General features: G+C 39.0%; 1 protein-coding gene across 2 annotated transcripts in view; it reads left to right on the top strand.

Annotated features, from left to right (window-relative positions):
• Cdon (cell adhesion associated, oncogene regulated) overlaps window positions 1-25857 on the top strand; it is a 76467-nt gene extending 50610 nt beyond the window's left edge. For both annotated transcript variants that reach the window (XM_090319678.1, XM_090319677.1), the window contains 11 exons: window positions 68-242; window positions 1956-2087; window positions 4564-4767; window positions 6442-6623; window positions 7447-7552; window positions 12270-12392; window positions 13678-13899; window positions 15807-16087; window positions 18741-18820; window positions 23338-23615; window positions 24566-25857. In XM_090319678.1, the coding sequence (XP_090175804.1) occupies window positions 68-242; window positions 1956-2087; window positions 4564-4767; window positions 6442-6623; window positions 7447-7552; window positions 12270-12392; window positions 13678-13899; window positions 15807-16087; window positions 18741-18820; window positions 23338-23615; window positions 24566-24726 (1944 nt within the window). In that variant the 3' untranslated portion in view covers window positions 24727-25857. The remainder of the gene's footprint in view (window positions 1-67; window positions 243-1955; window positions 2088-4563; window positions 4768-6441; window positions 6624-7446; window positions 7553-12269; window positions 12393-13677; window positions 13900-15806; window positions 16088-18740; window positions 18821-23337; window positions 23616-24565) is intronic.
• Window positions 25858-27150: the final 1293 nt, after the last annotated feature.

The raw sequence follows: 27150 nt of genomic DNA, 5'->3' as shown, positions 1-27150 counted from the left end.
TCTTGTTTGAAAAGGAGTCTTCTAGGCTTTGCTTCATCTCCCCTGTTCTGGGGTTTCTCTTGAGCAGCTGGAGGATGGTGCTGGTGCAGTGGGAAGCTGGCACACGGTTCGAGTCCCAGGTAGTGAAAATGAGCTGCATCTAACTGAACTGGAGCCATCAAGTCTTTATGAAGTGTTGATGGTGGCGAGAAGTGCAGCAGGGGAAGGACAGCCAGCCATGCTTACTTTCCGGACCAGCAAAGGTGAGTATCATCTTCCAGCAGAGTAGACACCTGTACTGATGTCGAGATGGAAGTAAAGTTGCTTTTGGAGAATAGAGACTCTTAGATAAAGAACCCACTTTGATGAGGAAGGTAAGAAGTATACTTGTATTGCAATGCCAAGAGAAACTTTAATTCGGTTCTTGTGCTGGCTGAATACCAATACAGTGCACAGAATAGATATAACTCCTCATCTCTGTGGAGATCACGTTCTGTGTGGGAGACATGTCATCCTGTGTTATATGTACACTAGCAGGGAGTGTTAACAAGAGACATAAATTAGGAGAAGAGTACAGGAAATGTCTCAGGCATTGCTGCCATTTAAGCAGGTGGTCAGGGAAGTCTTAAATGAGCAGATACATACCAGGGGAAGGAATAGAATGTCCCTCGCAAAGGACAGCAAGTACCAAGGCTTCAAGGCAGTATGTTCTTGATGTATAACCTAGGAACAATATTGTAGCCCCTGTGGTGGGAGCAAGGTAAGTGGGAAGGTGTCATGGAGGAGTTTTCAGTGGTGAGAGGGTAGATAATCACATCACACCTTGTAACCTTGAAAAGCCCGTGGTAGAGCTTGTGAGTGATCTAGAAGAGAGAGCTGGAGCATCTGATCAAAGGATGACATGAACACCTATTTGTTCTAACAGGTGGGTGGATATAAGAATATGATAAGCACTTCCAGAGACTTCTAAAAGGATCTTTCTGTGGAGCAGCCTGTGAGAAAAGGCTGAATTGAAGAGGCCATTAGGGCTTGGTGGGGAATGAACAAAGCAAAATGACTTCGATGGGTGAAGATGCCAGGGGAGAAGAGTATTTTAGTTTGACACTGTAATAGATGAGGTCTGAGGAGTGAGAAGAAATTATCTAGTGACTTTTGTTTGGTTTTGGGGGGGGGGACCTGCTTTGTTTGTTTGGTTTGTGTAGGGGGGAACCTGTTTTGTGTGGAGATCAGCCAAATTTGCACGCCAATTCCGATTAAGGTGATAGGTAAATTCAAACCCTGGGCTGTAAGCCTATTGGCTACCTGCGTGTGGCTGGAGCTGGCTATGGTCCCTCTGTGTATGTAACTATCCCATTGGCCACCTGTGTGTGGCCAGGTTCGACCGCATGGGTTTTGCCCTTAAAAACCCAGCGTGAGCATTGCTCGGGGTCACAGTGTCAGCTGCCGAGTCTGCACTGTGTCCCTGGCCGGTCAGTTCACCATCTACTTCCCAATAAATTCACCTTTTTATATGTCAAAAAAAAGACCCTTTTTGTCTAGCCAGGAAATAATGAGTACTTGCAATTTTCAATGCATCTTTGGATAATTTCCACCATCGGTTCTTAGTTATTAATAAAATCTGACCTATAAATACTGAGTAGATATATTTCAGTTTTAAAAATTGTCCAGTTTCACTTTTTGCCTATAGATATATTAAAACTTAATGTGACATTTTTTGAAATTGCTTAGTTAGAAGCTATTTACTAATGAATACTGTTTTAGAATTTGTATAATGAAGGGAAATGAGCTCATTGGAAACCTTCCTTATAGTCATTTGCCTTTTCCATATGTGAATAAAAATTGGTATGATGAAGAAAGGCACATTTTGCCTTTCCCCTACAGTTCCAAAGATCAGCTGAGTATTTAAGTGTAGTTGATTTCGTTGGTCACAGGTGAATTCTATCTGTCTACACGTTTTCTTTTCTTTTCTCTTAAAGAAAAAACACCATCATCAAAAAACACCCAGGCCTCCTCTCCCCCCATGGGCATTCCTAAACATCCGGTCATTTCAGAGGTTGCAAACAACAATTTTGGAGTGGTTCTTACCGATTCCTCTAGGCACAGTGGAGGTAAGAAAAAGAATCTTCATTTTATTCATCTTGTTTCTTTTACAAGTTTAAGGGCCCTGTTTCAGGGTTTCAGGCCTTGAGGAAGTAGAACAGAAAAAGGTGTTTGTTACTTAAATTGCATCCTGTCAGATACTTCTTGTAGTCCTCTTCAACCATTTTTAATGTCCTAGATTTAAATATTGGCAACTCAGTCCTAGTATTTAATGTAATAAATTCAAATTCAAAATGTTTTGCCATTAAGTCTTTTACAGCAGTTTTTTTTTCAGGATAGTTAATAGTGGATAGTTTATTAATTATTAAATCAATAAAAATAATTCTTAATAAATTATTGAACTGAGTTATTAAATTTAAATACTCTCTAAAAATGAGATCTCACATTTAACAAATAATAAAATGGATCATTTAATGTATCTAATAAGGAGAATTGGCCTGGATTAAGGCTTAAAGATAGTTTCAAAACTTCAGGACTGTCCACTTAAAGGAATTAAAGTGGAGATTATTGGACTAATTATAGGACTAGGCCTTGATTCTTAGGCTAGTTTTTCTCTAACTTTATAGCCAAAGTGTCCTGTTTTGTTTTCCTAATCCATAAAACAATGAAATCCATCTACCAGGATTCTTTCATTGTACTACAATGTATGTTACAACAGTTTTTTAAAGTGTTTTTGGTCTCCTTTGGTAAGAAAACTAAACTTATATTTTTGCCTGTGTGTGATTTTATCATAATGTATGGTAATATCAATGATAAATCAGTTTGCTGAAAATTGCATGTATTTAGATAGCTATATGGATTTTAAATGTCAGAGCAGTAAAAATTTCAGGACTCCTTTTTTTGTACTAAATCCCACACTTATCAGTTCTAGAATTAATATGTTTTATGTGATTTAAAAATATTTTGTGTTTGTGTGTGTGCTAGTTCTGGGGCATAAACTCAGAGCCTTATACTCTTGTTTGGCTTTCTTGGTCAAAGGAACACATTTGATTTTTTTCATCTTTAGAATGAGATGCACTAACCATTCTATTTATTCTGTTTCCATTGCTTTCTAATTGAAAGGAATACAGTAAGTATCATAATTTCTTTTTGAGACACTCTAGCACTCTTCATATGAGTACCTTATTCACCATCATTCCCTTCTTTCTAATGCTTAGAATGAGAGTTGGAGAGGCATGAGATGAATGAAAGCACATTGCTTGAGAATCAGAGCCTGGATACAGGCAAAGTTCCTTCTCATGGCTCCACAAAAGTCCCATCACTGTGGCCTAGGTTGGCTCTTCCTGTTCCCACTTTACAAGTCATTTGCCAGCACACCAAAGGACCCGCAGCCTTTTGAGAACCAGCTCACATTTGCAGAACTCACTAGTGGCTTAGTGGCTCAGGCAAACCAGAACGGCAGATTACTAGTTTGCAATGTAATTGGCCTAGGTCCAGCCTTTTTTTTTTTCCCCAGCTGAGTGGGAAGCCCTGTTGCTTGATGATGAGCAGAAGTCGAGTGCATGACCTCAGATTGCTAGCTTACTCCTGATGTTCCACTGGGTCTAGTCCTGCGCTGTTCGATGATCGGTGCATCTCCTCCCCTTCAAGTTGCTAAATAAAGCAAATTCCTTAACCCCAATTGTTCCTGCTTAGTTATGTGGATCAGCTTTCTGAAAGTACCTTTCTTGATAACCTGCCTTCTCTTCCTCCCAAGCACATTCTCTCCTCCCTTTGGTATCAGTATTAATTTTAACCAGGCAGTTGTTTTTTTTTTTTGCCAGTCCCAGAGCTTGAACTGAAGGCCTAGGCATTGTCCTTGGTCTTTCTCAAGTCTAGAGCTCTACCACTTCTGGCTTTTTCTGTGTATGTAGTACCAAGGAATCATACCTGGGTCTTCGTGCATGTTAGGCAAGCATCTAGCACTAGGCCAAACTCCTGGCCTAATCAGACAAATTTTATCTTACTGCTTGCCATCTGAATTTTGGACTACAAATTTTTTCCATAGCCTTGAAGTATATTGAAGTAGACTATAATGGCAATGGCTAAGTTAATAATCAACAGATTATGGAATGAGTTTTATGTAGTTTGGACAAAGAAAAACATTTAAATAAGATAGCACATAATGGTGAGTATTTATTACAACTATAAGCGAAATCAGACTGGAAGCACCAATCTTAAGTGACATATTGTTTTAATCATGATGCCAAAAGAGCATAGTCATAAATACCATAGTCATTAACTTTCAGTCTTTCAGAGGTAATTATCAAGTCTAGATCATTAGACTTTACCGTCTTTGCATTTCCTGTGTTTCCCTTACATTTCTCCATTAGCTTTTCAACAGAGGACAGGAAGAGAGTCATAAGATTATTACCTCTGGAAAAAAAGTTTGGTGGGGAACCTTCAATAACACAAACTTTGGGATTTATCCCTCACAGCACATTTGATTGTTCTTCCCTCTGACATTGTGAGTTATGTGAAAACAGAATCCATTTGCATTTTCAGTTCCAGAGGCACCAGATCGGCCCACAATCTCCACTGCATCCGAGACTTCAGTCTATGTGACGTGGATTCCCCGGGCAAATGGCGGTTCTCCAATCACTGCCTTCAAGGTGGAGTACAAACGGATGAGGACCAGCGATTGGCTGGTAGCAGCTGAAGATATCCCTCCCTCCAAACTCTCTGTGGAAGTTCGTAGTTTAGAACCAGGTAGAGATACACAAACATTTCCTTCTTTGCTTTTTTTCTTTTTAAAATTTTAACCATCAGTGCAAACTTTAGTTGCATAGCTTAACAGCCTTATTTCTTTTCCTACCTGTTAAACAAATGAATGTTTATGACATAAAAATTTGAAGCTAAAATATGACGAGATTAAGTCACCTGAAATTCACCTTTCCAGAGCAATTAGCAATATTTGGGGCTTTTGTTTTTGTTTTTGTTTTTGTTTTTTTGTCAATCATGGGGCTTGGACTCTGGGCCTGGGCCCTGTCCCTAGCTCTTCAGCTCAAATCTAGCGCTCTACCACTTTGAACCACATGCCACTTCTGGCTTTCTGGTGGTTAATTGGAGATAAGAATCTCATGGACTTTTGTGCTTGGGCTGGCTTGGAACCTCGATTCTCAAATGTCAGCCTCCTGAGTAGCTTGGATTATAGGTGTGAGCCACTGGTGCACTGCAGTATATTTATTTTAACCCTTTATCCCCAAGAAATCGTAACAACTATAAAAACCATTATTTTCATTTAAAAATTTCTTTTAAGCAGTTGTATAAAGGGGTTGCATTTCTACAAGTCAGATTACATGTACAATGCATCGTGATCAATGTCACTCTTCCCTCATTCTACTCCAAGTTTCATAGTTCAACTTTCATATAATGTACATTAAATATGACTGTGTCCCCACCATTGTATTATAGGTATTTTCCAGCACCATCTAAAATGCTTCAAAAACTCGGTGTTTAATAGCTCTGTGTCTACCTTCATCTTTTTTTTTTCCTGGTTTTTTAATTTTTGTGTGTGTGCTTGGTATTGAACCCAGCTAGGCAAACTGTCTACCATTAAACTAGAGCCTTAGTCCTTAACTGTTCTTTTTTTCCCTCTAGTTTTTAAATTATGCCTACACATTTGCAATTAGAAACGATGTGGTGAGCATCTTTATATATAAATGCAGCTATATATGTCTTACTAGAACATGTTAAGAGGAAAGTGGATATTTGACTAAAACTGTTGGATTTAATACTGAATCTCAGCATTTAGAACCAGTGCTTTGTCTTAGGGAAATGATATAATTAATACTTGCTGGTTCTGTACATTTAATTTTAGTGGCAGATCCTAAATTTTGTTTCTAGACTTGTATCTGTAAGCTACTAGCAAATGCCTGTGTTTTTCTAGCCAGGTAACCGGATAAAAGAGAATTGTGGGGATGCTGGGGTATGGTGGGAGGAGGCAGCAGTTTTAAATGAAGTAACATTTTATAGACTTAACAGTGTCTTCAGAAGCCCAGTGTTGAGTGATTAGGAAACTTTCTTTGGGGTTTTTCGTTTGCTCTTTAGATTTTTTTTCAAGAATTGTCTTCAGCCTTTCTTTCATTCTTAATGCCTAAGCCAAAGCAATTCCTTCTGTTATCATTTAAATCTGATTCATCACATCCTATGTATTGTCTTTGGAATTGGGATGGCATCTGCAACCCCCCTTGCTGTGCCTCTTGATAAACTTCATGCCAGTGGTTTCTTTCAAAGTGGAAAGAATCTACTTAATCAAATCTGGGGCTTTGCACATGCTAGACAAGTGCTCTGTCATTGAACTATATCACCAGCCATTAGTATAGCTTTTTATAATAATGTGAGGGTTGTGTGCGTGTGTGTGTGTCTGTTTTTCCCCTAAAGGTTCAACATACAAATTTAGGGTCATTGCTATCAACCATTATGGTGAGAGTTTTCGGAGTTCGGCATCCCGGCCTTACCAGGTGGCTGGCTTCCCCAGTCGTTTTTCCAACCGTCCCATAACTGGACCTCACATCGCATACACGGAGGCTGTCAGCGATACCCAGATCTTGCTGAAATGGACGGTACGTACACTGCTTTTCTCATTAGAGAGCTTCCTGTCTTGGTCGTATCTACAACTTCATGATCTTATGATATGATCTATGAACAACCAATTATTGAACTTTTCCTTGAGCTAAGGACGAAAGATGAAGAGTATCAGTTGTCCAAAAGCCCATGTTTAAAAGGGGGCGGGTTAAAAACACAATCATTGTTTCCTCAGCGCTTATCTGAATGTTGTTAACTTAGTTGACATTGTGCCTTGGGAACCAAGTAGATGTTCTATCTTTAAAGATAAACTGTACACACTAGTATTTCATTTATTTACAAAAATATGTCTTTATTTTGGTTGAGCCCTGCAGTAAGAGAAAATACTCTTAATGCCCTTAAATATCTTTGAATGCAGTTAAAAATGACCATTAACTATGCCTGCAAAATGAAACTAGAACCATATCACTGCATAAAGAAATCTTTATGGATGTGAAATTTACTTTCAGGGTATTTATTTATTTATTTTGCCAGTCCTGGAGCTTGAACTAAGAACTGGGCACTGTCCTTGGACACTTTTTGCTTAAAGCTAGCACACTGCCACTTGAGTCACAGCATCACTTCTGGCTTTCTCTGTGTATGTGGTACCAGGGAATCAAACCCAGGGCTTCATGCATGCTAGGTGAGCACTCTACCACTAGGCTATGCTCCTGGCCCTTCTATGTATATGTGTGTGTGTATATATATATATATTTACTTTATTGTTAGTGTAGAGGTGATGTACAGAGAGATTTGCAATTACATGAGTTACATAGTACAGTTTTTGTTTTGATAAATCTCTTCATCTGTTTTTTTTTTTAGTACATTCCATCAAGTAACAATAACACTCCCATTCAAGGATTTTATATCTACTATCGACCAACTGACAGTGACAATGACAGTGACTACAAGAGGGATGTGGTAGAAGGTGAGTTCCCTCAGTTAGTGGGGGTCCCCCAAAAGGGCTCCAGAGAATAGGGTTTGTAAGCAATATGAAATACATCATCACAACTAAGCAAGAATGAAATGCTGTAGGCATTAACACTATTGAGTTTGTCTCAAAAAAAGCCAGTTTTTCCCCAGTTTATCATATGTGTAGTATTAGCCTGCATTTTTTATCAATGGAGACAGTTACTAAAGTATGGGGGAAGAAGAGTCAGTGTGTTTCATCAGAAGTTTATCTGAGAAAAATTTGGATTCCTTTATAATTTCATTTCTGAGTATCTGTAGTTGTACAGAACAGTTTCAATTCAACATGTCAATGAATGGGGTAATGCATCTCAATTAGTGTCCCCCCCCATCTATCATTCTCCTCATCTAACCCAGCCCTTCACACCCTATCAGATTTCCTGATTGATTTTCACATAGGTGCACTGCGTATTATGACTTTATTTACTTACTATTCCTGATTTCTGTTGTCTTTAAATGACCAGCAAGCTAAGTATAAAATTTAACTAGAACTTCTACCTATGATTAAAATTAACAGCTCATTAAAGCTGTTTTCCTTGACATCTGTACTAGAAATTGGAATATCCTGTAGAGAATAATGCAAGCATACATGATTGCAGAAGGTGCTGGAACCACTTTTCTACTGCATTTTAAATGGAATCCAGAATTTATTTTTTTTTTCTCTGTGCCAGTTATGGAGCTTGAACTCAGGGTCTGGGCACTATTGCTCAGCTTTGCTCCTCCAGGCTAGTGCTCTACCACTTGAGCCACAGCTTCATTTCTAGCTTTTTGGTGTTTAATCAGAGATAAGTGTCTTATAGACTTTTCTGCCCAGAAAAGTCCAGGCTATAAATTTCCTGCTGGCTATAAATTTTGATCCTCAGATCCCAACCTCCTGAGTTGCTAGGGTTACAGGCATGATCCTGATTGATAAACCAGAATTTTGGATATGGTCCAATGACTATGTATGCTAGCTTTCCCCTGTCACATCCCCTTCCCCCATCTACTACATTCCTGTACCTTCCTAATTGGAGACTGGTTATTCCAGTCTTCTTTCGGATTCCTCTTCTGCACCAAAATTACATTGTTGTTTTGTTTTTTTACCTAGAGACCTAGATACAAGGTGGTTCTTGTCACCTACTGTACCCTCTCCTAACGTTTTATGTATATACTTACATTTTGCTCTTTTGAAGGCTTAAATATCAAACTTTCCCTGAAGTTTCAACCAAAAGTGAGCTTCATAGATTCAAGTATATGAGAGTGAATACTTGAAATTCTTTACTTAAACGTTGTCTCTCCTCCTTCCTATGGGCATGGGACTTTTTTCTTTTTCATTACTTCATCCCCAACCTTTTCAAAGTTAAGGTGCATTGAATGAATGAATCTGAATGGAGTCTCAAAAGAACAATGCAATGTCTAATAATGCTCAGAATAGAAAAAAAAAGATGTAACAGAAGCAACAAGATAGTTGTCTTCAGATATTAAGGCACTAAATCCATTGGAGAAGGGTTGGTTATAAGGAAATAATATAAAGAAGAAATTTCTAACGAAGATGCCTAGGTTTTCTCAAAGAGCAATAGATTCCAATTTTGGAAATGTTCAGTAGAAGCTAGATGTGTAATTCTTAGTAATGGTTTGGATGAGATTCTTGCTTTGAAAGAAAGATACCCTCTGAGCTCTTTTTTTTTTTTTTTTGACTCCAAGATTCTGCTTCTTTGAAATATTACATGTCTTGGCTGTGTGTAGCTCAGTGGTAGAGCCGTGCTTAGCATGTGGGAGGCCCTGGGTTCAGTTTCCATCTGGGGAAAAAAATTGTAATGGATCATGTCAAAAAATTGCTTTGGGCCAAGATAATTTTCCATATGACTTGTTGACATCAAATACCTCATTTGGTTTTTGTTAAAATAATTTGTCTTACATACACTGTACCATGTTTACTTTTTGGTGTGTGTGTGTGTGTGTGTGTGTGTGTGTGTGTTTTCAATGGAATAATTTTTGGAATGTGAAAATTTTATTTATGAGTTTTTATAATGGGGGCATAGTAGGTATTCGATAAATAGTTTTGAATGGAGACATGATCACTTCTCTCCTGCCATGATTTTAATGAGTAAGCAATTTTGTGCTCTTAAAAATCAAGGTCTTGGGGCAGAGAAGTGACCAAGAAGGCACATGAGAGGGACATGGGAACCTGTGAACTCAGTGCATTGGGTCAAATTCTAAATCTCTTCTTTGGACCATTGGATAGATTTGTGTATTCAAAGTACATTATCTACATATATGGAAATAACAGAGTGGAAGCCCTTTTTAAAAAGTAGTATCCATACACTAATAAGTAATACAACTTTTAAAATAGAAAAAATATAATAAAATCAAAAGGAAATGGAAAGAAAATTGTTCATGACTGAGCTACATTTTAGCCCTATGCAAGTCTTAATTTTAGTTTGCCTGACTTAAGAGAAGTGAAGGTATCAGACTGGTTTTTTTTTTTAATTTTGACAGTAGTTAAACATTTGTCATAAAATGGTTCTAAACGAGGCAAATGTAAATGAAACAAACAACTGCATCATTCTGTTTTCCTTTGTCCGTCCTCCCCTCCACTTCCTAGTTATACTTTCTAGAGTTCACCACTTATAAACAGTTTTTACACTTACAAAACAGTTTTTCAACTATGTTGTCTAGGAAAACCTTTGAACTTTTACAAACATCTGTGATTTGAATACTGAGCCTGGGACTTGAAAATTCGTTTAACAAGCCTTTTGAATCTAGTAGTAGTGTCTACAGATGTGAATTTTGCCTGTGATTCACAGGGAACTTGTTTGTAAATGTAGTACACGGAGCAGTTAAGATGTTTAAGTGGCTCCACTGTGCTGTGTAATTTGCTTATTCCTTATTTCCAAGTGTATGCATTTGGAATTCTTACATTTGAAACAGAACTATTGGTCTATTTCTAGGAACAAAATTCATCCTTTGTACCTAAAATTTTTTGAAGTTTTTGGTTACTTATATGTCTTGATTCCAAATTATAACTCGAAATGAATTGAAACAATTACAAAAGAATACAGTAAGAACAATTATTTAAGTTTTTCCATTTCCTAAATTAAGGCCCATGTTTAGGTAAACTGTAAGTGTTTCCAGTATACCATTGATTTTGTGTGCAATATTTTTATCTTGTCAGGGGGCCGGGAGTTTGGCCTAGTGGTCGAGTGTTTGCCTAACATGCACAAAGACCCAGGTTCGATTCCTCCATACCACATACATGGAAAAGCCAGAAGTGGTACTTTTGGCTCAAGTGGAGTGCTAGCCTTGAGGAAAAATCCCAAGGACAGTGCTCAGGCCCTGAGTTCAAGCCCTAGGACTGGCAAAAAAAAAAGTTAGGTTCCAAATGAGTCACAATACTCTCTCTGTGATAAGTTTTTTTTTTTTCTAGAATGTCTTTGGGGAAATAATTGCTTGTTTAGCAAAAGCAATATGCTGATTAATTGGTTTTAAGCCTACTAATGTACTTAATTGTCTTATTTATCAAAGATCAGTAAAAATTTTCTTCTCTTGACTGATACATGTTGTAATTTTAGCCATTGGAAGAATTGTTGTAACACTGGAATATGAGTCTGACAAGGCATTTTCTCTTGGTAACAGATCAAAAGCCTCATTTAAATTCCATTTTTACTAGTACTATGAAAGGAAAATTTCAAGTCTAGTGGAGTAATTATTCAAGAGCATGTTTATAGTAGGTGAGTGTAGGCCCAGGTTAGGAAAGACCTAAGGCTAGAGTAAAAATAGAAGTCTTTGGGGGAAGGATTTTTAGAAATAGGCCTATACTGGTTTCAACCAGTTTTTGAATTAAAAAAAAAAAACTTGTAGCAGGGGGAGGGTCTTTTTACATTTTATAAATGAGGCATAGAATTCCTCACTCCTTGAGCCTCGTAGAGATCCTTGATCCTAAAACAAGCAGATTTTTCTTTTCCTCCCTTATAAAATAGGAGTCGGTGTAAGTGAGCGGTTTTGTGCTGGTGACTTGGAAAGGGGGTTGAAATGTTTTTGTCTGTGTTGGATTAGAAAGGAGCCTGTGATACTGGTCCTGTCAGCCAAGTAGATTTGATTTAGGCATGCGGTTCTGTTTTGTTTTCTCCCTCTTTAATTAATGCTTAAATCAGTTGGTGGTATACTTGAATTTCTAAGAAACAGTAGAGACAGTTTGAAGAGTTGTTTTCAAAGGGAGATTAAGAGTGCTTGAAGAGTTAATTAAATCTGGCAAAAAAAAAAAAAAAAAAAAACTTGTCCCTGTTTATGAAAGTTTGTCACAGGTCCATGGAAATGAAAATGGAGAGTGCTCAGTTTGGAAGTGTTTCTAAATGAAATGTTGGCTATGTTCCATGGATAACAGAATCATTCTGTTATACACTCGTGTGCCTGGGAGACCCTGACTCAAAGACCCACTGAGCTGTGACACTGGGAGCAGAAGCTGAGTGTCTCCTAGTAGAATTTGCTTCCCTCCCCTTTTTTCAGATTCTGAATAATACACGCACACACACAAACACACACACACACACACACTGCTTAGATGAAATACATCTTCATCACACTAACACTATATAGATGGTGATGGATGCTGCCCCTCAGTTCATTCTGAAAATACAGAGGAATTACCATTCACACTGTGTCATGTGTGAAGTTTGGGTTTTATTTCTCTTTTCTAGGCTCAAAGCAATGGCACATGATAGGTCACTTGCAGCCAGAAACCTCCTATGACATCAAAATGCAGTGCTTTAATGAAGGTGGAGAGAGTGAGTTCAGCAACGTGATGATCTGTGAGACAAAAGGTGAGCAAAGGATGAGAATCTGTGGTTTCTTCCTAGCCCAGTCCTGAAATTCTAATCTGGATTCTTCCTTCAGACTATTGATATACATCTCCCTAAGGAAATGTCTTCTTTGGACCATTGGCTAGATTTGTGCATTCACACTGTACTCACAGAAGTTTAATGTGTTGACTCTGGAACATGTCTTAAAAAATTGTCTGCATAAGCACTAATCCTTCTCATTAATTTCTTCAGAGTGAATAACTCTGAAGGACTTACTCATGAGTAATTGTGTTCTTTCACAGAGGATATAGAAGATCGACCCGTCTTGCCTCAGAAACCTCTTTGATTTCTTTAGGTTTGACCTTAGAATTTTTTCATCTAACACACCATCTAGAATTTTATCATCTAAGGCACCATCTAGAACACTTAGACTTAACCACCTCTCTGAGGTCCCCTTAAGGCTTTCATTAACAGCAGTTAGGTTGGAGAAGACAAACTGCCGACTACTCACTCTTATTGCTGTCCTCAACTGTCAAAGCTAGGGTTTGTGGAGGTAAACAGATCGCTGGTGGCAAGTGGAGGTGAGTTCAAACCAAAGCAATGTGGTTCCAGGTATTAGGCTGGAACCACACCCTGCATCTTTCCAGTAACATCTAGAATGGTAGGAACATGTATATAGGGAATAGAGAAAGTAGGATTTAAGTTCCACTTGTTAAGTATATTTTGAATTTGAATTGCCAGATTGCTCAAATAGCAATGATTCAAGTAAAGGTATTCCATTTTATTTGGCCTTCAAAAGTCTTGGTTTTGCAGAATATGCCAAATATTATACATTCTGTTTTTGAAATCATATGTAGTATTTTGGATAGTTCAAAGCCATATCTTCTGTGATTGGTTATTCTTTTTAATACACAGTAGAGGTCTAAAATATGTAATTCTGGGGCTTGTTATGAAATGTATCAGATAGAAAGGGATTTCAGTCAGCCGCCTATTTTATTTCAGCTGCTTGGGAGTTTTCTACAAATACAATTAAGCAGATAATCATGCAGCAGACTGAGGTTAGACCAAGTGTATATTGTTTCTTTGCTCTTATGATTGCTCTAAAATCTGTGGAATAAAACATAGGTACACTTCAATTTTAAGCTTTGGAGCCCTCTTTCTGAGTCATTATTGATCAGATTGTCTCAGTGAGGAGTATACACAGACTGGTTCACATTCCTAACCAGACCTCCTTCAGAGAGGAAACTGGCTCACAGACTCAGTCTTCACCCTGACATCATGCTTTTTCTTTGTATTACTTAACTAGTGAAACGTGTCCCTGGAGCTTCTGAGTATCCTGTGAAGGACTTGAGTACCCCTCCCAACTCCTCTGGAAGCGGAGGGAACATTGGGCCTGCAACCAATCCTGCCAGAAGCAGTGACATGCTGTACCTCATCGTTGGCTGTGTGCTGGGTGTCATGGTCCTCATTCTGATGGTCTTCATTGCAATGTGCTTATGGAAGAGTCGCCAACAGAACGCCATACAGAGTGAGCCATTTATAAGTATCACCTTGTATTTCCTACCAATGGGTAGGAAAAAAAATTTACTGTCGGAATATGGATTCCTAACACTTTATGTACTAGGGGCCATGCTATGAAACCTGTTCGATACTCTTCCATTCAGAGGAAGTGACTTAAAAACCATTCTGTCAGCCAAAGGAAGTAGAGCATCAAATTAAATTGCCCAGTAGAAACAAACACTAAAGCCCCAACTAAACAGGTCTCTAAGTAAATAGTTGACTTGGTGCTGGGAAATTCTGGCTTTGTCAGACCACCAAAGAGGATGAGTTCTTGAGGCGTTAGCTTTGCAGTCGCCTAGGGAACATGTTGGTGGAGTCTGGTCAAGGTTAACAGGGGATAGAAATTGCCTGATGGAAAGTAACACAGTGAAGGAATGAAGATGTTTCTAAGCTACTGTCCCCGAGTGACACAGCTGGAAAATAACAGTTCTGTCCTTGTCTCCACTCTACCCAAACTGCTCTGGAGTGTCTCTGCTCCTCAAGCATGTCTCACTAGGTGTGCTTGCAGGGTAGATGGTTGTACTGTTCTGACACTAATAACCTACCTTTCTTGTTACCGCAGCTATTATAAAGTAGGATAGTCAGATCAAGAAGGAATCTTACACTTTGCAGAAAGGGTTATTTGGTTTCCTTTTTTCATCCCAGAATAAGGGAATGAGGGAAAAGCAAGTGAATGCTAGAAATGGATTCTATCAATTCTACATGTGTTTAACAGTTCACGAGAAAGAGTGATGGGGTTGTATTTGGATGGTGCTTCCAAAAGCTAGACAGGAAGAGAGGTGTCTGTATCAGGTTGAAGTATTATTATTCTTGTCTGAGCAAGATTAATCTAGTTAGTCATTCTTCTTTAAGACCCAGTAAATGATTTAAAAAATTTTTTGAGACTGGACCTTTAACTTGGTATCTGACACTTTCGTTCACTGATGCTGTACCACCTGAGCCATACTTCCAACTCCACTGATAATATGATTTTAAATGAAAAATTGCCATAAAAGTGTTCACTCAGTCATTCATTCCATTCAGGTTTTCTTCTATATGCCAGGCACAATGATGATAAAGTTAAAAAAAAATAAGTTCCTTTCTCTCTCAGGATGGATGTAAGCTAATGGAGAAGATAGGCAGCTGTTCTGACAACTACCCACCCGTTTAAGAAGAGCACAGGAAGAGGAGGAGCTCTAGAGGAGGGCCAGGCTTGAGGATTGTTAATACCTTTGAATACTTACCAGGATCCTGACCAAAAAATCATTATACATTGTGATTTCTGAGGGATTCACTAAATATATCCAGTGGTTGTACCTCTAGAAATCAGGACGTGTTTAAATGCTTTGAATATAAGGAAGTAGAATAGTCCTTTACCTTTGGTAGTGCACCATCACCTTCCAGAGGGCTACAGTGACCAAAGAGCTCTCTGAACGCATCATTAGTGAACGCACATGGCACTGTTCTCTTACTTAAAACTGTTATTTACTGCTGCTCAAACTATCCTACCTAAAGCTAATCTTTTGTTGTTGTTTAACACTATCTTTGTCACCTCTTGGAAGTGTGTGGGAACTGAAGCACTGTTTCTTAGCATTGCCAGTACTTTGATAATTTCTGCTTGTACAATTTATTCATTCTCTAGTGAGTGTTTTTCGCTGGTTAATTTTTCTTCCTATTAACAGACTCATAATAGACTCAAGAGTTCCCGACTACCTCGCCATTGTCAAGAACAAACCAGCAGTAATTTTATTAAAACTTCGTTGGAAGATTTTTTTTTAGAATGCTTTTTAAAAATTCTATTGGTAGTTCTGTAAGGATCTCATTAATAAAAACTCCTTAGCAAGAAGATGGTTATTTTCAGTATTTGACTTTTTATTTCTTTTGCCCTCTTAACAGAATATGACCCACCAGGATATCTCTACCAAGGGGCAGATATTAACGGGCAGATGGTGGAATATACCACGCTCTCACCAACAAATCGGATCAGTGGAAATGTCCACGGAGCCTTCCTAGGCCACAGTAGCCTCAGTAATGGCTGCTCCCATCACCACCACAAAGTCCCTAATGGAGTCAATGGAATCCTGAATGGGAACTTAAATGGAGGGCTTTACTCTACACACACAAATTCGTCAACAAGGACGCACGTGGAGTTTGAACATTCTCACCATCTAGTGAATGTAAGAGACTTGGTAATAGATAATAGCCTTTCTGTCCCACTAGGTGCTAAAGTACAAGAACAGGGTCAGCAGACTTGACTTTTTTTTTTCAATGTAGAAACCTTACAAGTTCACAGGGAAGGAAATAGTATTTAGCACTATCAGCACCTGATCAGAGCAGTCTTGGTTAGTCGGTAGCACGGTGCCTATTTTTTTTTAAAATTATTTAACACTGAAATGGAGTGCCAATGAAAAACAGGTCCGGAGTTCTTGTCATGATGAAGTGGAAATACCCGTGTGTATTTCCTGGTCCTTGACATGATACCAGATACTTGACATGTTAGTGCTACATAGTTTAGTTTAGAAACCCAAATGCTGAGAAGTCTACCTGATAGGGAATCTTGATTACAGCAACCTGGGAATAAGACCATTGGAAGAGACACACCATATTGATATCCTATTCCAGAAGCATCTGGAATACAGTGCCTCCTGCTGCCATGCACGGTGGAAGATCTCTGTCATTAGATTTTCTGATTCCTCAGAACATCTGTAATTCTAGGTGAAATGATTTTTTTCCCCTATAGTGAATGTCAAACCCAGGCCTGGCCAAATGGTAAGCAAGTGTTATACCACTGAGGCACACCCCTAAACTCGAGTTTTGAAAATGTTATGTAGACCATGCAAAACATCCCTGTAAGCAACCAGATTGTGACTTCTAGACTAGTTGAGCTTGTTTTTCTCTGTGTGTTTTGCTGTTGTGGCTACGTGCATTTTAGAATGTTAGTATTCTTTAGCCGCCTCAAAGAAAGGCAAACCCTTAAAAATGCCCTGATTTTAGACATGACTATTTAACTTTTGAAATGAGACTAGATGACTAGCATATTTTAGGTTTATGTTAGCTTAAAGATTCTCTGTACTAGGATGTGAACCCACATTATTTTTTTTAGCATAGATAATGTTTAGTTGGTTGAATTAAACATTTAGTTTTTTGCCATTGTTCTAATTTCAGAGAAACTTGCCTTCACCCACAGTTAGAAGAAGCTTACAGAATATTTTCTGTTTAATCTCAACTTTAATAAAGGTTTATGAAAATATTGCCTTTGGAGAACAAAACCATAATACAAGGATTTATATCATAGAGCTAGAAACTTATGGCTTTTATGTGACTGAGTTTATGTTATACAAAAAAAATCTAATTTGCTTTAGTATATCTCATCACCAGAGAAGAAAAGTGGTTTCATTATTTTGTGAAGAAGACTTTCTTCATCTTTTTTGGTCACCCATTCTGTCTAAACGACTAACATTTATTGGAGAAGGTCAGGGAAAAAGCATTAAGGTTTGAATAGCACATGGTGTTTCATGAGAAGGCAAATAAGAATAATGTTTGCTTTGAACAGGGAACTTCGTGTTTTCTGAACAATGCCTTGCTATTTCAATAATATTTGCCCCATTAGGTATATATAACTTTAGAACTTATCTGTGATTTTAGCCCATTCATTTTCTTACTCTTCTCTCCTGGGTGGGAGAAAATGAGGACATTTTTTAAAAAGAGTCAGTGAGCATTAAAGACATTGAATTAGCTTTCACTGACTGGAATAAATATATCATCTTGCTAGATGTGTTTATTCTTCATTTTCTATGCCTTTAAAGCCTGCCCTCATGGACTGTATATAGTATAAGGATACTCTTTCTCTCTGTGGATAAGAAATGCTAGAGCAAATTTCAGTCTTTTGGTTTGCTTGGATTCTGTCTGTTGTTAGGAGATGAATGGAAATGGAAAGTATTCCAGGGAAAACAATTGCCTGAACTTTTCCTAACCTTAAAGGCCTGCCTCTGGTCTGGGTACAGTGGGACTCTCTCACCCTTATCAGATTCACTTCTGCTCTTTGTCACCAGCAAGCAGAACTTTGACTCTGAGGCCAGTTCAGGTTTGAACTTCATCTTTGCCATTTTGTATAGCAAGTGAGCACTTTACAATGAGGTATGTGTTAATCTGGGCATTTTCTTTAATGGGCTAGGCAGTTTGCGCCAAATGCAACAGCAAAATATTAATACTACCCTCCAAGTCATTGCTGGCTGCCAATCAACTCCATCTGGAAAAATATGACATGTTTGAAAATTTAGTGAGAACAGACCTAATCGAAATAATTACAGGAAAATGAAGATGAGTTGATCTTGTGATGTCATAAGCATAGACGTCCCACCTTGTCACGCCTAACTAGCATCACATAACATTTTTCCATGACTGTTAGGAAAGAAAGAAAACAAGTAGGAGGTTATGGTCTGTGCTGTACTTTGGGGCCAGTAGATCTGAACCTCTAAAGGGAAATGACTAACCTTCTCCCTTCGTTTATTTGCCTTTCTCTAGGACCAGAAATACATAGAAAATAAGGTAGTGAAGTTTTGGAGTACAGTTTAATATTGTAAAGAATAAATAAGAAGCATACGGTTGCTCAGAGAGTTGGTTAAAATGTACCATAAACTTATGGTGGACATGTATTTGTGATTAATTGGCTAGTAGTCCATAACATTCAGCTTGTTTCTCCCTCCCCCTCTCCCTTTCCCTCTCCCCCTCCCCCTCTTCCTCCCTCTCCCCCTTCCCCTCCCCCCCTCTCCCCTTTCTCTCCTTCCCTCTCTCCCTCTCCTTTCCTCTCTGTTTTAACTTCCTGACTAGGGTGGAGGAATGTACACAGCAGTCCCTCAGATTGACCCTCTGGAATGTGTTAACTGTCGAAATTGTCGAAACAACAATAGGTATGTTAATATGTACCAGAACAAAGTGGCATAGGCCATATGTTTTCCTTCCCGTTCTTTTCCTGCAGCAAAGCAAGGTCTTGAAAAGTTGCCTATGGTATAAAACACTAAGTTCAGGGCCATTATTAGGTTTCTTCCACTGCTTTATGATTTTTTCTCCTTCCTTAATTGGTTTTTTTTTACACATAGCCTTACAATATTTAAGGGTTTTTCTCATGGAAATGATATTCAAATGAAGAGTCATTCTCTGTATATAGCCACAATTGTTTCTTACCTATTATTTTCTACTCTATGTGTTGGGATATTAATAAATGTGACTATACTTGGCAACTAAGAAAAACCTATACAACTTCATGTACATAGTATTTTCATAGGAATATTACTGATTTTTTTAATGTATTACTCATTTTTAATTGTGAAAGTCTTAAGATTAAGTAGCCAAAACTTGCCAACTTTACATTTTAAAGTTATATACACATCAGTATTTCATTCAGGAGAGAGTTATATAGAGGAATGCATGCATTTAGATTTTAATATGGAGAAACTAGGTATGTTGGTGCCATTAGTTATAAGAAGGATAACACAAAAAGGTCACCAATTTGAGGCCAGGCTAGGCTACATGGTGAGTTTAAAGCCAGCCTGGCCTATACAGTGAGAACCTATCCCCCCCCGCAAAATAGACAAAAAAGGCAAAACAAATGAACTTCAGCACATAGAAAAATCTTTTTATGCTACTATTCTTCATTTGTATTCTTAATGATTATTAAGCTTCTAAAAGTTGTGTCAGAAATCTTGATTCACTAATCAGCACAATAATGTCACAGGATTCAAATTCTATACCTAAAAAGATACTGCTAGTACATGCAATAATTGGAATGTGGATTCCAGTTTGGATATTTTCTTACTGCAAAAGGGTTTTTTCTATATTTTTGAATAAATTAAAAGACCAAGTTATCTCTGGGAGTTTTTGATAGCAGAATTTGAAGAAAATTTTGATTAATTGTAGAATAAATGTGCATTGTTTTGGCTGGGTTCTATGGTTCATAGCCACAATCTCAGCAACTTGAGAAGTAAAGGTTATCAGAAAGACACATTCAAGCAAAAAGTTATCAAGACTTTTTGTCAACAAATAGGCCAGGCTTGGTGGCATGTGTCTGACTCTCAGCTGTGCAAAAGCCACAGGTAAGAGGATCACAGTTCAAGGCCAACCTGGACAAAAAGGTGATACTGTACCTGATCCTTCACAAATAGTAGAGACTTGTTAAAAGTTACTTAACCCATTACCATTTGGTCTAAGAATAGAGGAGGACATGTTAGAGAGGAAAGACCTCCCTAAGCAAGGACATTTTTGCTAGTCTCTGAAGAATTTGGAAAATTAAATAAAAGAGAAGGGGATGTTTAGAGCTTTCCAGGCAGAGAGTTTTGTTTATTCAAATCTCTAGTAATGCAGAATGCTTAAATCCCCAGAGAATCTAACCAGGCGGATGTCGAAGGTAGTGAGGAAATGAAAAGTGCAGAAGTCAAAAGGGAGAGGAATCACATCATTCAAAACCACGTCCAGTCAGCGAAGGATTTATTCAGGACAGCATTCTAAGAATACTCTGGATACCATTTGAAGAATAAATGGAGTGTGTAGACAGTTAAGATAACAAATGAGAAATGGTGGACTAGGATAGTTATACATGAAGAGTTAAAGATTTAGGATTTAGCAGTAAGTAATATTGGGAGATTGAAACAAAAATAAAGGCTGGAGTACTTAGTAGAGGAGGGTAAGGAAGGAAGGGTCAAGAATGGATCTAGGTAAGTGGGTACAATCATTGAGCTAGGAAACACTACAGTGAAGAGTGACTTACCTAAGAGTGTCTTGTGTGAACCTTCCTCTTAGATGTGAGACTTCCCCAATCAAACTCATGCTTCATATACCACCACTGCCCAGGCACTGATCAGGTCTCCTGTACCGTTCTTCCTACACAGAACCTCACCTACCCTGAGCCCTGTGGCTCCAGCTCCCCTTTCTCTCTCCCGCCTCAGGTTTAGACAGAAATGTAGTTCTTGGAGTGGGCTTTTAGGAAGTGAGTTCTTACCAACCTTTAGTCCCTTTTCTTATCCTTCTAGATTAGAAATAACTATCTGGGGGAGAAACCTTGCCTGCACTGTTTCGTGAACTGGAGGAGGCAGGATAGGAGTAATAATTGAAGAAGCAAGAGGAGAGGGTGGCGCTGTGGGGAACTTTGATATTACTCTAGGGCCTCTGTGGTATGTTATGTTTGTCTACTTGCCTCACTGGATTTCCTTAGCTTGAACCTTCTCTTGTTTTTAACCCAGTAGGTAAGAGTTCACTATGAAAAGCTAGTATATATATATATATATATATATATATATATATATATATATATATATATATATATGTGTGTGTGTGTGTGTGTGTATATAATATATGTATATGTGTATATATATATATATAATGGAATTTTGCAAGGTGATGTTTCCCTCTTTCTCAATTGAGAAAACTTTGTGTGGTTCTGGCATTTCAAGAATTAAACAAAGCCAAGCACTGGTGGCTTACACCTGTAATCCTCTAATCCTACCTAGCTACTCTCAGAGGCTGAGATCTGAAGATCACAGTTTGAAACCAACCCAGACAAGAAACTCCATGAGAGTACTATCTCCAGTAAACTACTCAGAAAAAGCTGGAAGAAGGGCTGTAGCTCAAGTGGTAGAGCATTACTTTGAGCACAAAGAGGCTTAGGGACAGTACCTAAGCCCTACGTTCAAGCTCTGTGACCAGCAAAAAAAAGAAAACAGTTTAAATCAAATACATCGAAAGCTCTCTGCCTCTCTCTTCATTTAGATGCAGTACTGCAGTTCTGGGTATGTAATCAGTGTGATCTGTCAGTTAGCTTAGCTAGTTTAATGGGAAAGGACTGACATTAAGTGGGGTCTATTTGCCATCTGTCTTGATAGTTTGTTAAGAGAAAGTAGAGAGGACATTGATGACATTCACAGATGAACAAACTAAGAGGTTCTATCAGGAAAGAACAAGAAATTATCTTTAAGGGACCAAGTGAAACTGGAAATGGACAGGAAGTAGACAATTAAAAATCAGCCTGAAGATGAGTAGATAACTCATCCAGGGGGAAATGTACAAGTTACATGGCTGATAGTGAAGAGGAGAACAAAACCTTTTGGGGATAGTACTTTGAAAATGCACATCATACAAACCATCTCCAAGTGATTTTGCAATGATATCCTCAAAAGTCTGTGTGCTCTTATGTTTGGGGAGCTCTTTCACAACTGAAGCCACACATGCGCCCATGAACATTGGGCGCAGAGATGAACAGAGAGTTTGATTGACTTATTTGGTTTGTTAATTGCGTAGGCTCCTTCACTCTTCTAGCAGATCATTTTGTTATAGCTGATCATTTTATATGAACTCAGTGTCTTCCCCAATCTATTTTCTATTTCTTTTTGTTGTTGTTGGTGGTGGTGGTCATGGGGTTTGAACTCTGGGCCTGGGCGTTGTCCCTGTGCTCTTCAGCTCAAGGATCCTGCCCCCTACCACTTGAGCCACAGCGCCACTTCTGGCTTTCTAGTGGTTAATTGGAGATAAGAGTCTTACAGACTTTAGTGCCTGGAGGACTGGCTTTGAACTACGATCCTCAGATCTCAGCCTTCTGAGTAGCTAGGATTATAGGCATGAGCCACGGCTCCCGGCTACTATTTTCTATTTCTTATATCTGTTGTCAGACGGTAGTGCTTTTGTCCTATTATTTATTAATTTATTTATTAGTTGTTGGGGGGTCAGTTTGCCATGTTCACTAGTGCACTCAGTCTTTTATTGTTTCCCAGCATTTATAATCACCTCCAATGCAATGGCCACTGGGCAAATGAAGTCCCAAAAGGAAACCTCCTCTAATTCTGGTCATTGTAGCTTCTAACAGTGTTGACAGTGAGCGTGAAGGAGCGTGTTGTCGGGGTTTGATATTGATTAGCTCCCCAAATAAGACAAGGTCAACAGCTTGTAGAGACACTGTAGCACGAGGAAACAGCAGAGATTGAGCTGACAATATTAAGCCATCACCAACATGGAACTTTTAGAAGTCTCCAGAATACCTGCAGGAACATAAACGTGACACATCTAAGAGATTCATAGATAGCTTAGACTTTGCTATCAGGGTTAATCAAAGGACAGAATGTGGGCTGGGGCTGGGGATATAGGAGGACCATGGGTTCTATCCCAGAATATAGAGACACACACACACACACACACTAGCGGTACACAGCAAGGGTCTATTCTTAAATGATGTGTCTTTTGATGTATTCTCCTGCAGTATTCTACCATAGCTATAATTTTTAAGTTCTTGGCATTTCAAGGTATAATGATCATAAAGTTATTTTTAAGTACCAATGTTCATTTTTTAAAAAAAGATCTGTAAATACAATGCCAAATGCTATTTCACATTCTAATTAGTAATGTCCCTAAGAGAGTTCTGTTTCTTTGGGTTTAAACTCCACAGGTGTTTCACCAAAGCCAGCAGCACTTTGAGCAGCAGTGCCCTCTCTGTGATCGCAGGGGGTTCACCCTGCCCTCAGGACAGCCTGGAAATGAAGCCCCTCAGAGCCATGAAGATACCTGTGTGTCTGGCTTCCACTGTCCCTGACTGTGGCCAGTTTCCTGAGGAGAGCTTCAAGGACAGTGTGGTACCAACACCTCCCCAGCACTCCTGCTGTCAGGACAATGCAAATGATGTTAACTCCGAGTCCACAGAAGGTGATGCAGCAGAGCTTAAGAGAGGTACAGTAACATGGCTTAAACCACAGCTTTCTAGGTAATATTCAAGCGGAAATTTTTCTCTGATAGGTTCACATAGTTCCTATAAGACAGAATGGAGGTTTAGGGTACTTCAAGAAAAGATAAATTGAACAAAGGATTACATGGAATTCTCTTCTTACATTCTGGTCTCATGCTGTAATCACATTACATTTGGGATTGTATTTGTACCTGCTGAGAGAATGTTACTTTTATTATATGAAGTAAGTTTGACGGTTTCGTTTATGTCCTTGTGCTGACCAGGCAGACACTCAACTTGAGCCCTTCTTGCTATAGTTATTTTTTTGATAAAGTCTTGCATTTATTCCTGCCCTGGCCTGGAACATGGTTCTCCTGTATATGCTTCCCATGTATCTGGCGTGGATACCACCTCCAGACTTAACTGATTGAGATGGTGTCTGGTCAGTTTTTTGCCAAGGTTGCCTGCGGAGTAGCTGGCAACCCACTAGCAACCTTTCTTTAAGGGAGCTACTTTAGAGTTTTTAGAGGTATTCAACGGAAAGACTTTTACACTTTTTAAACCTACTATCTCACACAGATGTAAACTAAATATAATTAGACTCTACTTTGACTCGTTCTTTCTCTATTGCTCAACATACTATTTTTAAATTGCTCTGTAAAAATCAGCCTTTATAGCCAAGTGCCAGTGGCTCATGCATGTAATCCTAGCTATCAGAAGGCTGAAATCTGAGGATCAAGTTCAAGGTCAACCCAGACAGGAAAGTCTGTGAGCCGCTTAGCTCCAGTTAATCACACAAAAAGCCAACTTGGCACGGTGGCTCAGGTGGTAGAGTGCTGGCTCTGAGCAAAACTTGTCCAGGGACAGCACCCTGGCCCAGAGTTCAAGCCCTAGGACTGGGGGAGGGAGGGGAGCCTTTATCATCTCATCGTGTTCCCAACACTCTCTTTTTCAGGAGACAGCTATAGCCATTCAGAAACAGAAAACAAGACTTTAAGTTGGAGCCCTCTCCTTTTGTCACCTGTCTCAGAGGACTGTACTGAGAAGACAGCATGGTCTCCTGGCATTCCATTAGACAGCCCATCAGGGGTCCTTCAGCAACCCCAGGAAACCTGAGGATGTGCACATGTCTGATCGTGCTCCCACCGCAAGCTAGTAACTGCACAAACAGGCCTGGGGATGGACTGTCTGAAGGCCATTCATTCAAATCAGAGAAAAGCATTATTTATTTTTTGGTAGTCATAATGTCATGAATGTATCTTAAAATGTGTGCTCTTTTCTATTATTTATGTTGTAGAACTTGCCTCCTCCATTTCTTCCTTTCCTTTCAATAGGAAGTGGCCCACATTTCATAGTTTTCAATCATCTGGAGAACAGAGGGCTCTTCCTATTTTCCAAGCCCTCAGTGACAGTAAGAACTCATATTCTGGCACCCAGTCTTGCTAGCCAATTCACTTAAAAGGGAGTTGCCCAGTCTGTTTGCCCAGCCACATTTCCAGATAGAAAGCTGTTGTTTGATATTGTGTTATCAGGCTTTCCAAGAATGTTTTGAGGTCACCACAGGTGTGACCTAATGTTTATAATAGCAGGTCTGGCTGGTGAATTGTAAGAGTGCCTTTCACCACGGTGCTAATAAGACCTGCTGACTCACTTTCTGTCGGCACGTGAACACGAGTAATGTTTAATCTTCCAGGCACTAATTATGAAGCGGTATTATGAAACAGAAACAGTGCAAGGTCTAGTTGGACTATTGCATGATGCAGAAATGGAAACCAGGGCCAGAGAGAAAAATCAATGCCTTAATGTCCCACTGCTTTTAAAAATAACATGTTTGAAACTAAAATTCGTTTCCTGGCTATCACAGGACAATGTATTAATCAACTTTTCTATACAACTTTGCATCAGTCTTCTCCAACATATGTCTGTATCTCTTATACTTAGGACCGTTAGTGAAAATGTGTTGTCTCAGCTGGGTTACTTCCCAGGGAACATAGTGGATGACTCCCTAGTTGAATGTTAGGCTGGTATAGAAGCTGGTGTAGATGTCAGTACCTGTCGTGTACAAGATTGATCTTCCATGTTGCTTCCCTGCAATTGGCTTTACAGGGAGTAATCTGCAGTGCCTTCTTCTGTGATGAGCACAGGACAAAGGCCTAATACACAGACTATGAAAACCTACCCTGTGTGTCTTGCCAATCAAGTTACAATGACATTGGTTTAGGAAATTAGGAACAGTCAGTGTCCAGGTGGTCATTTTGACTCACAAAACGGAAGTATGGTCATAGAAAGCCATAGGTCAGAAACTACTTTTTAAAGAATGAGGTTGTATAGGGGACCCTGTCCACAAGGAAGAGAAAATTACCTTTCAGGCAATCTCATGGTGGACTGCTTTATTTATATTATTAGTAACGCTGTTTTAAGTGTTATCCCTTTTATTGTATTTTATTTATAAAAATGCCTTTATATATTGAGATATATGAATATGAATATAAATATAAATAATATGATTGCCTTTATGTTTAGGAGTTACGAGTTCTCTCTTAGTATGAGTTGTTCTGAACTTTTCATAACCTGCACAGTCACCAGACACATCCCAGCCTAATGTTACTTCCCCCAGGAAATGAAAGGCCATAGGACAATGTGGGGAACAGCAATAACATTTTCAGAGGAACTACTGTGGTCAGTGCTCCCTCCTGATATCTCTTTTACTCATCACAACAAATCTAAAGAATTGTGGAATTCCCAGGCCATGCAACAAGCCACAGAGACTTAACTTGAAACCTGGTTTATCAGGAGTTGCCTCCCATTTTTCCATACCGCTTTCCAGAAGCATGTGGTTTACTCTTTTGACACAGTCCCAGTCCCATCATGTGTCACGTGTGCTGTTGTGCTACCCAGCTGTGGGTTTCTCCAGGGCTCTGACCACAGCTAGGGAAAGGTGCCTTCTGACCTACCAGGGCAGAGCTCTTTGCCTGATATTTAGTCTTCTAGAATCTATGACGGAAACTTGGATACCCCATCCTTTTCCTATCCCACACTGGAGAATTTGATTTTCTCTCAGCTCTGTGATAGTAAAAATTGGTCAGGCTTCTTCCCATGCCTCTTTATCCTTGAATCCCATCTCTTTTATCATTTCCCCAACTCTCTCTGATTGTTCTCTCCATTACATACTGACTATTGTCTGGTGATAGTTACTGCACAGAGTTCCTGTTATATTGCAATGTTCTTCACCTTTGAAATGGTCTTTTCGGAAAACATTCATTGCTAGAGTTTACTTTTTGTGGAAAGAATTGAGTCTCTGAAGACCAAGACATCCATACTGGGGCCGACCACGTGACATATGCCATTCAGCCACCTTTGGGCTTGAACTGCACCTGTGTTCCTCTCCTTTAAAGCAGTGACTGAGATGCATGCTTTGTACAATATTGAAAAATATGTTTTATTTCCCCTCCCCTCTCAAAGTTGTAATATGGTGTTTGAAATTGTACATATTTTAAGTGATGTAGCTTTTGACAGGTTTTATTTCACTGACATGATTTT

This window comes from Megascapheus bottae, chromosome 27, assembly GCF_031878675.1.
Source record: "Megascapheus bottae isolate mThoBot1 chromosome 27, mThoBot2.hap1, whole genome shotgun sequence".
NCBI lineage: Eukaryota > Metazoa > Chordata > Mammalia > Rodentia > Geomyidae > Megascapheus > Megascapheus bottae.
The sequence above is the reverse complement of the archived record's forward strand: the minus strand, read 5'-3'. Positions and strand labels throughout refer to the sequence as shown.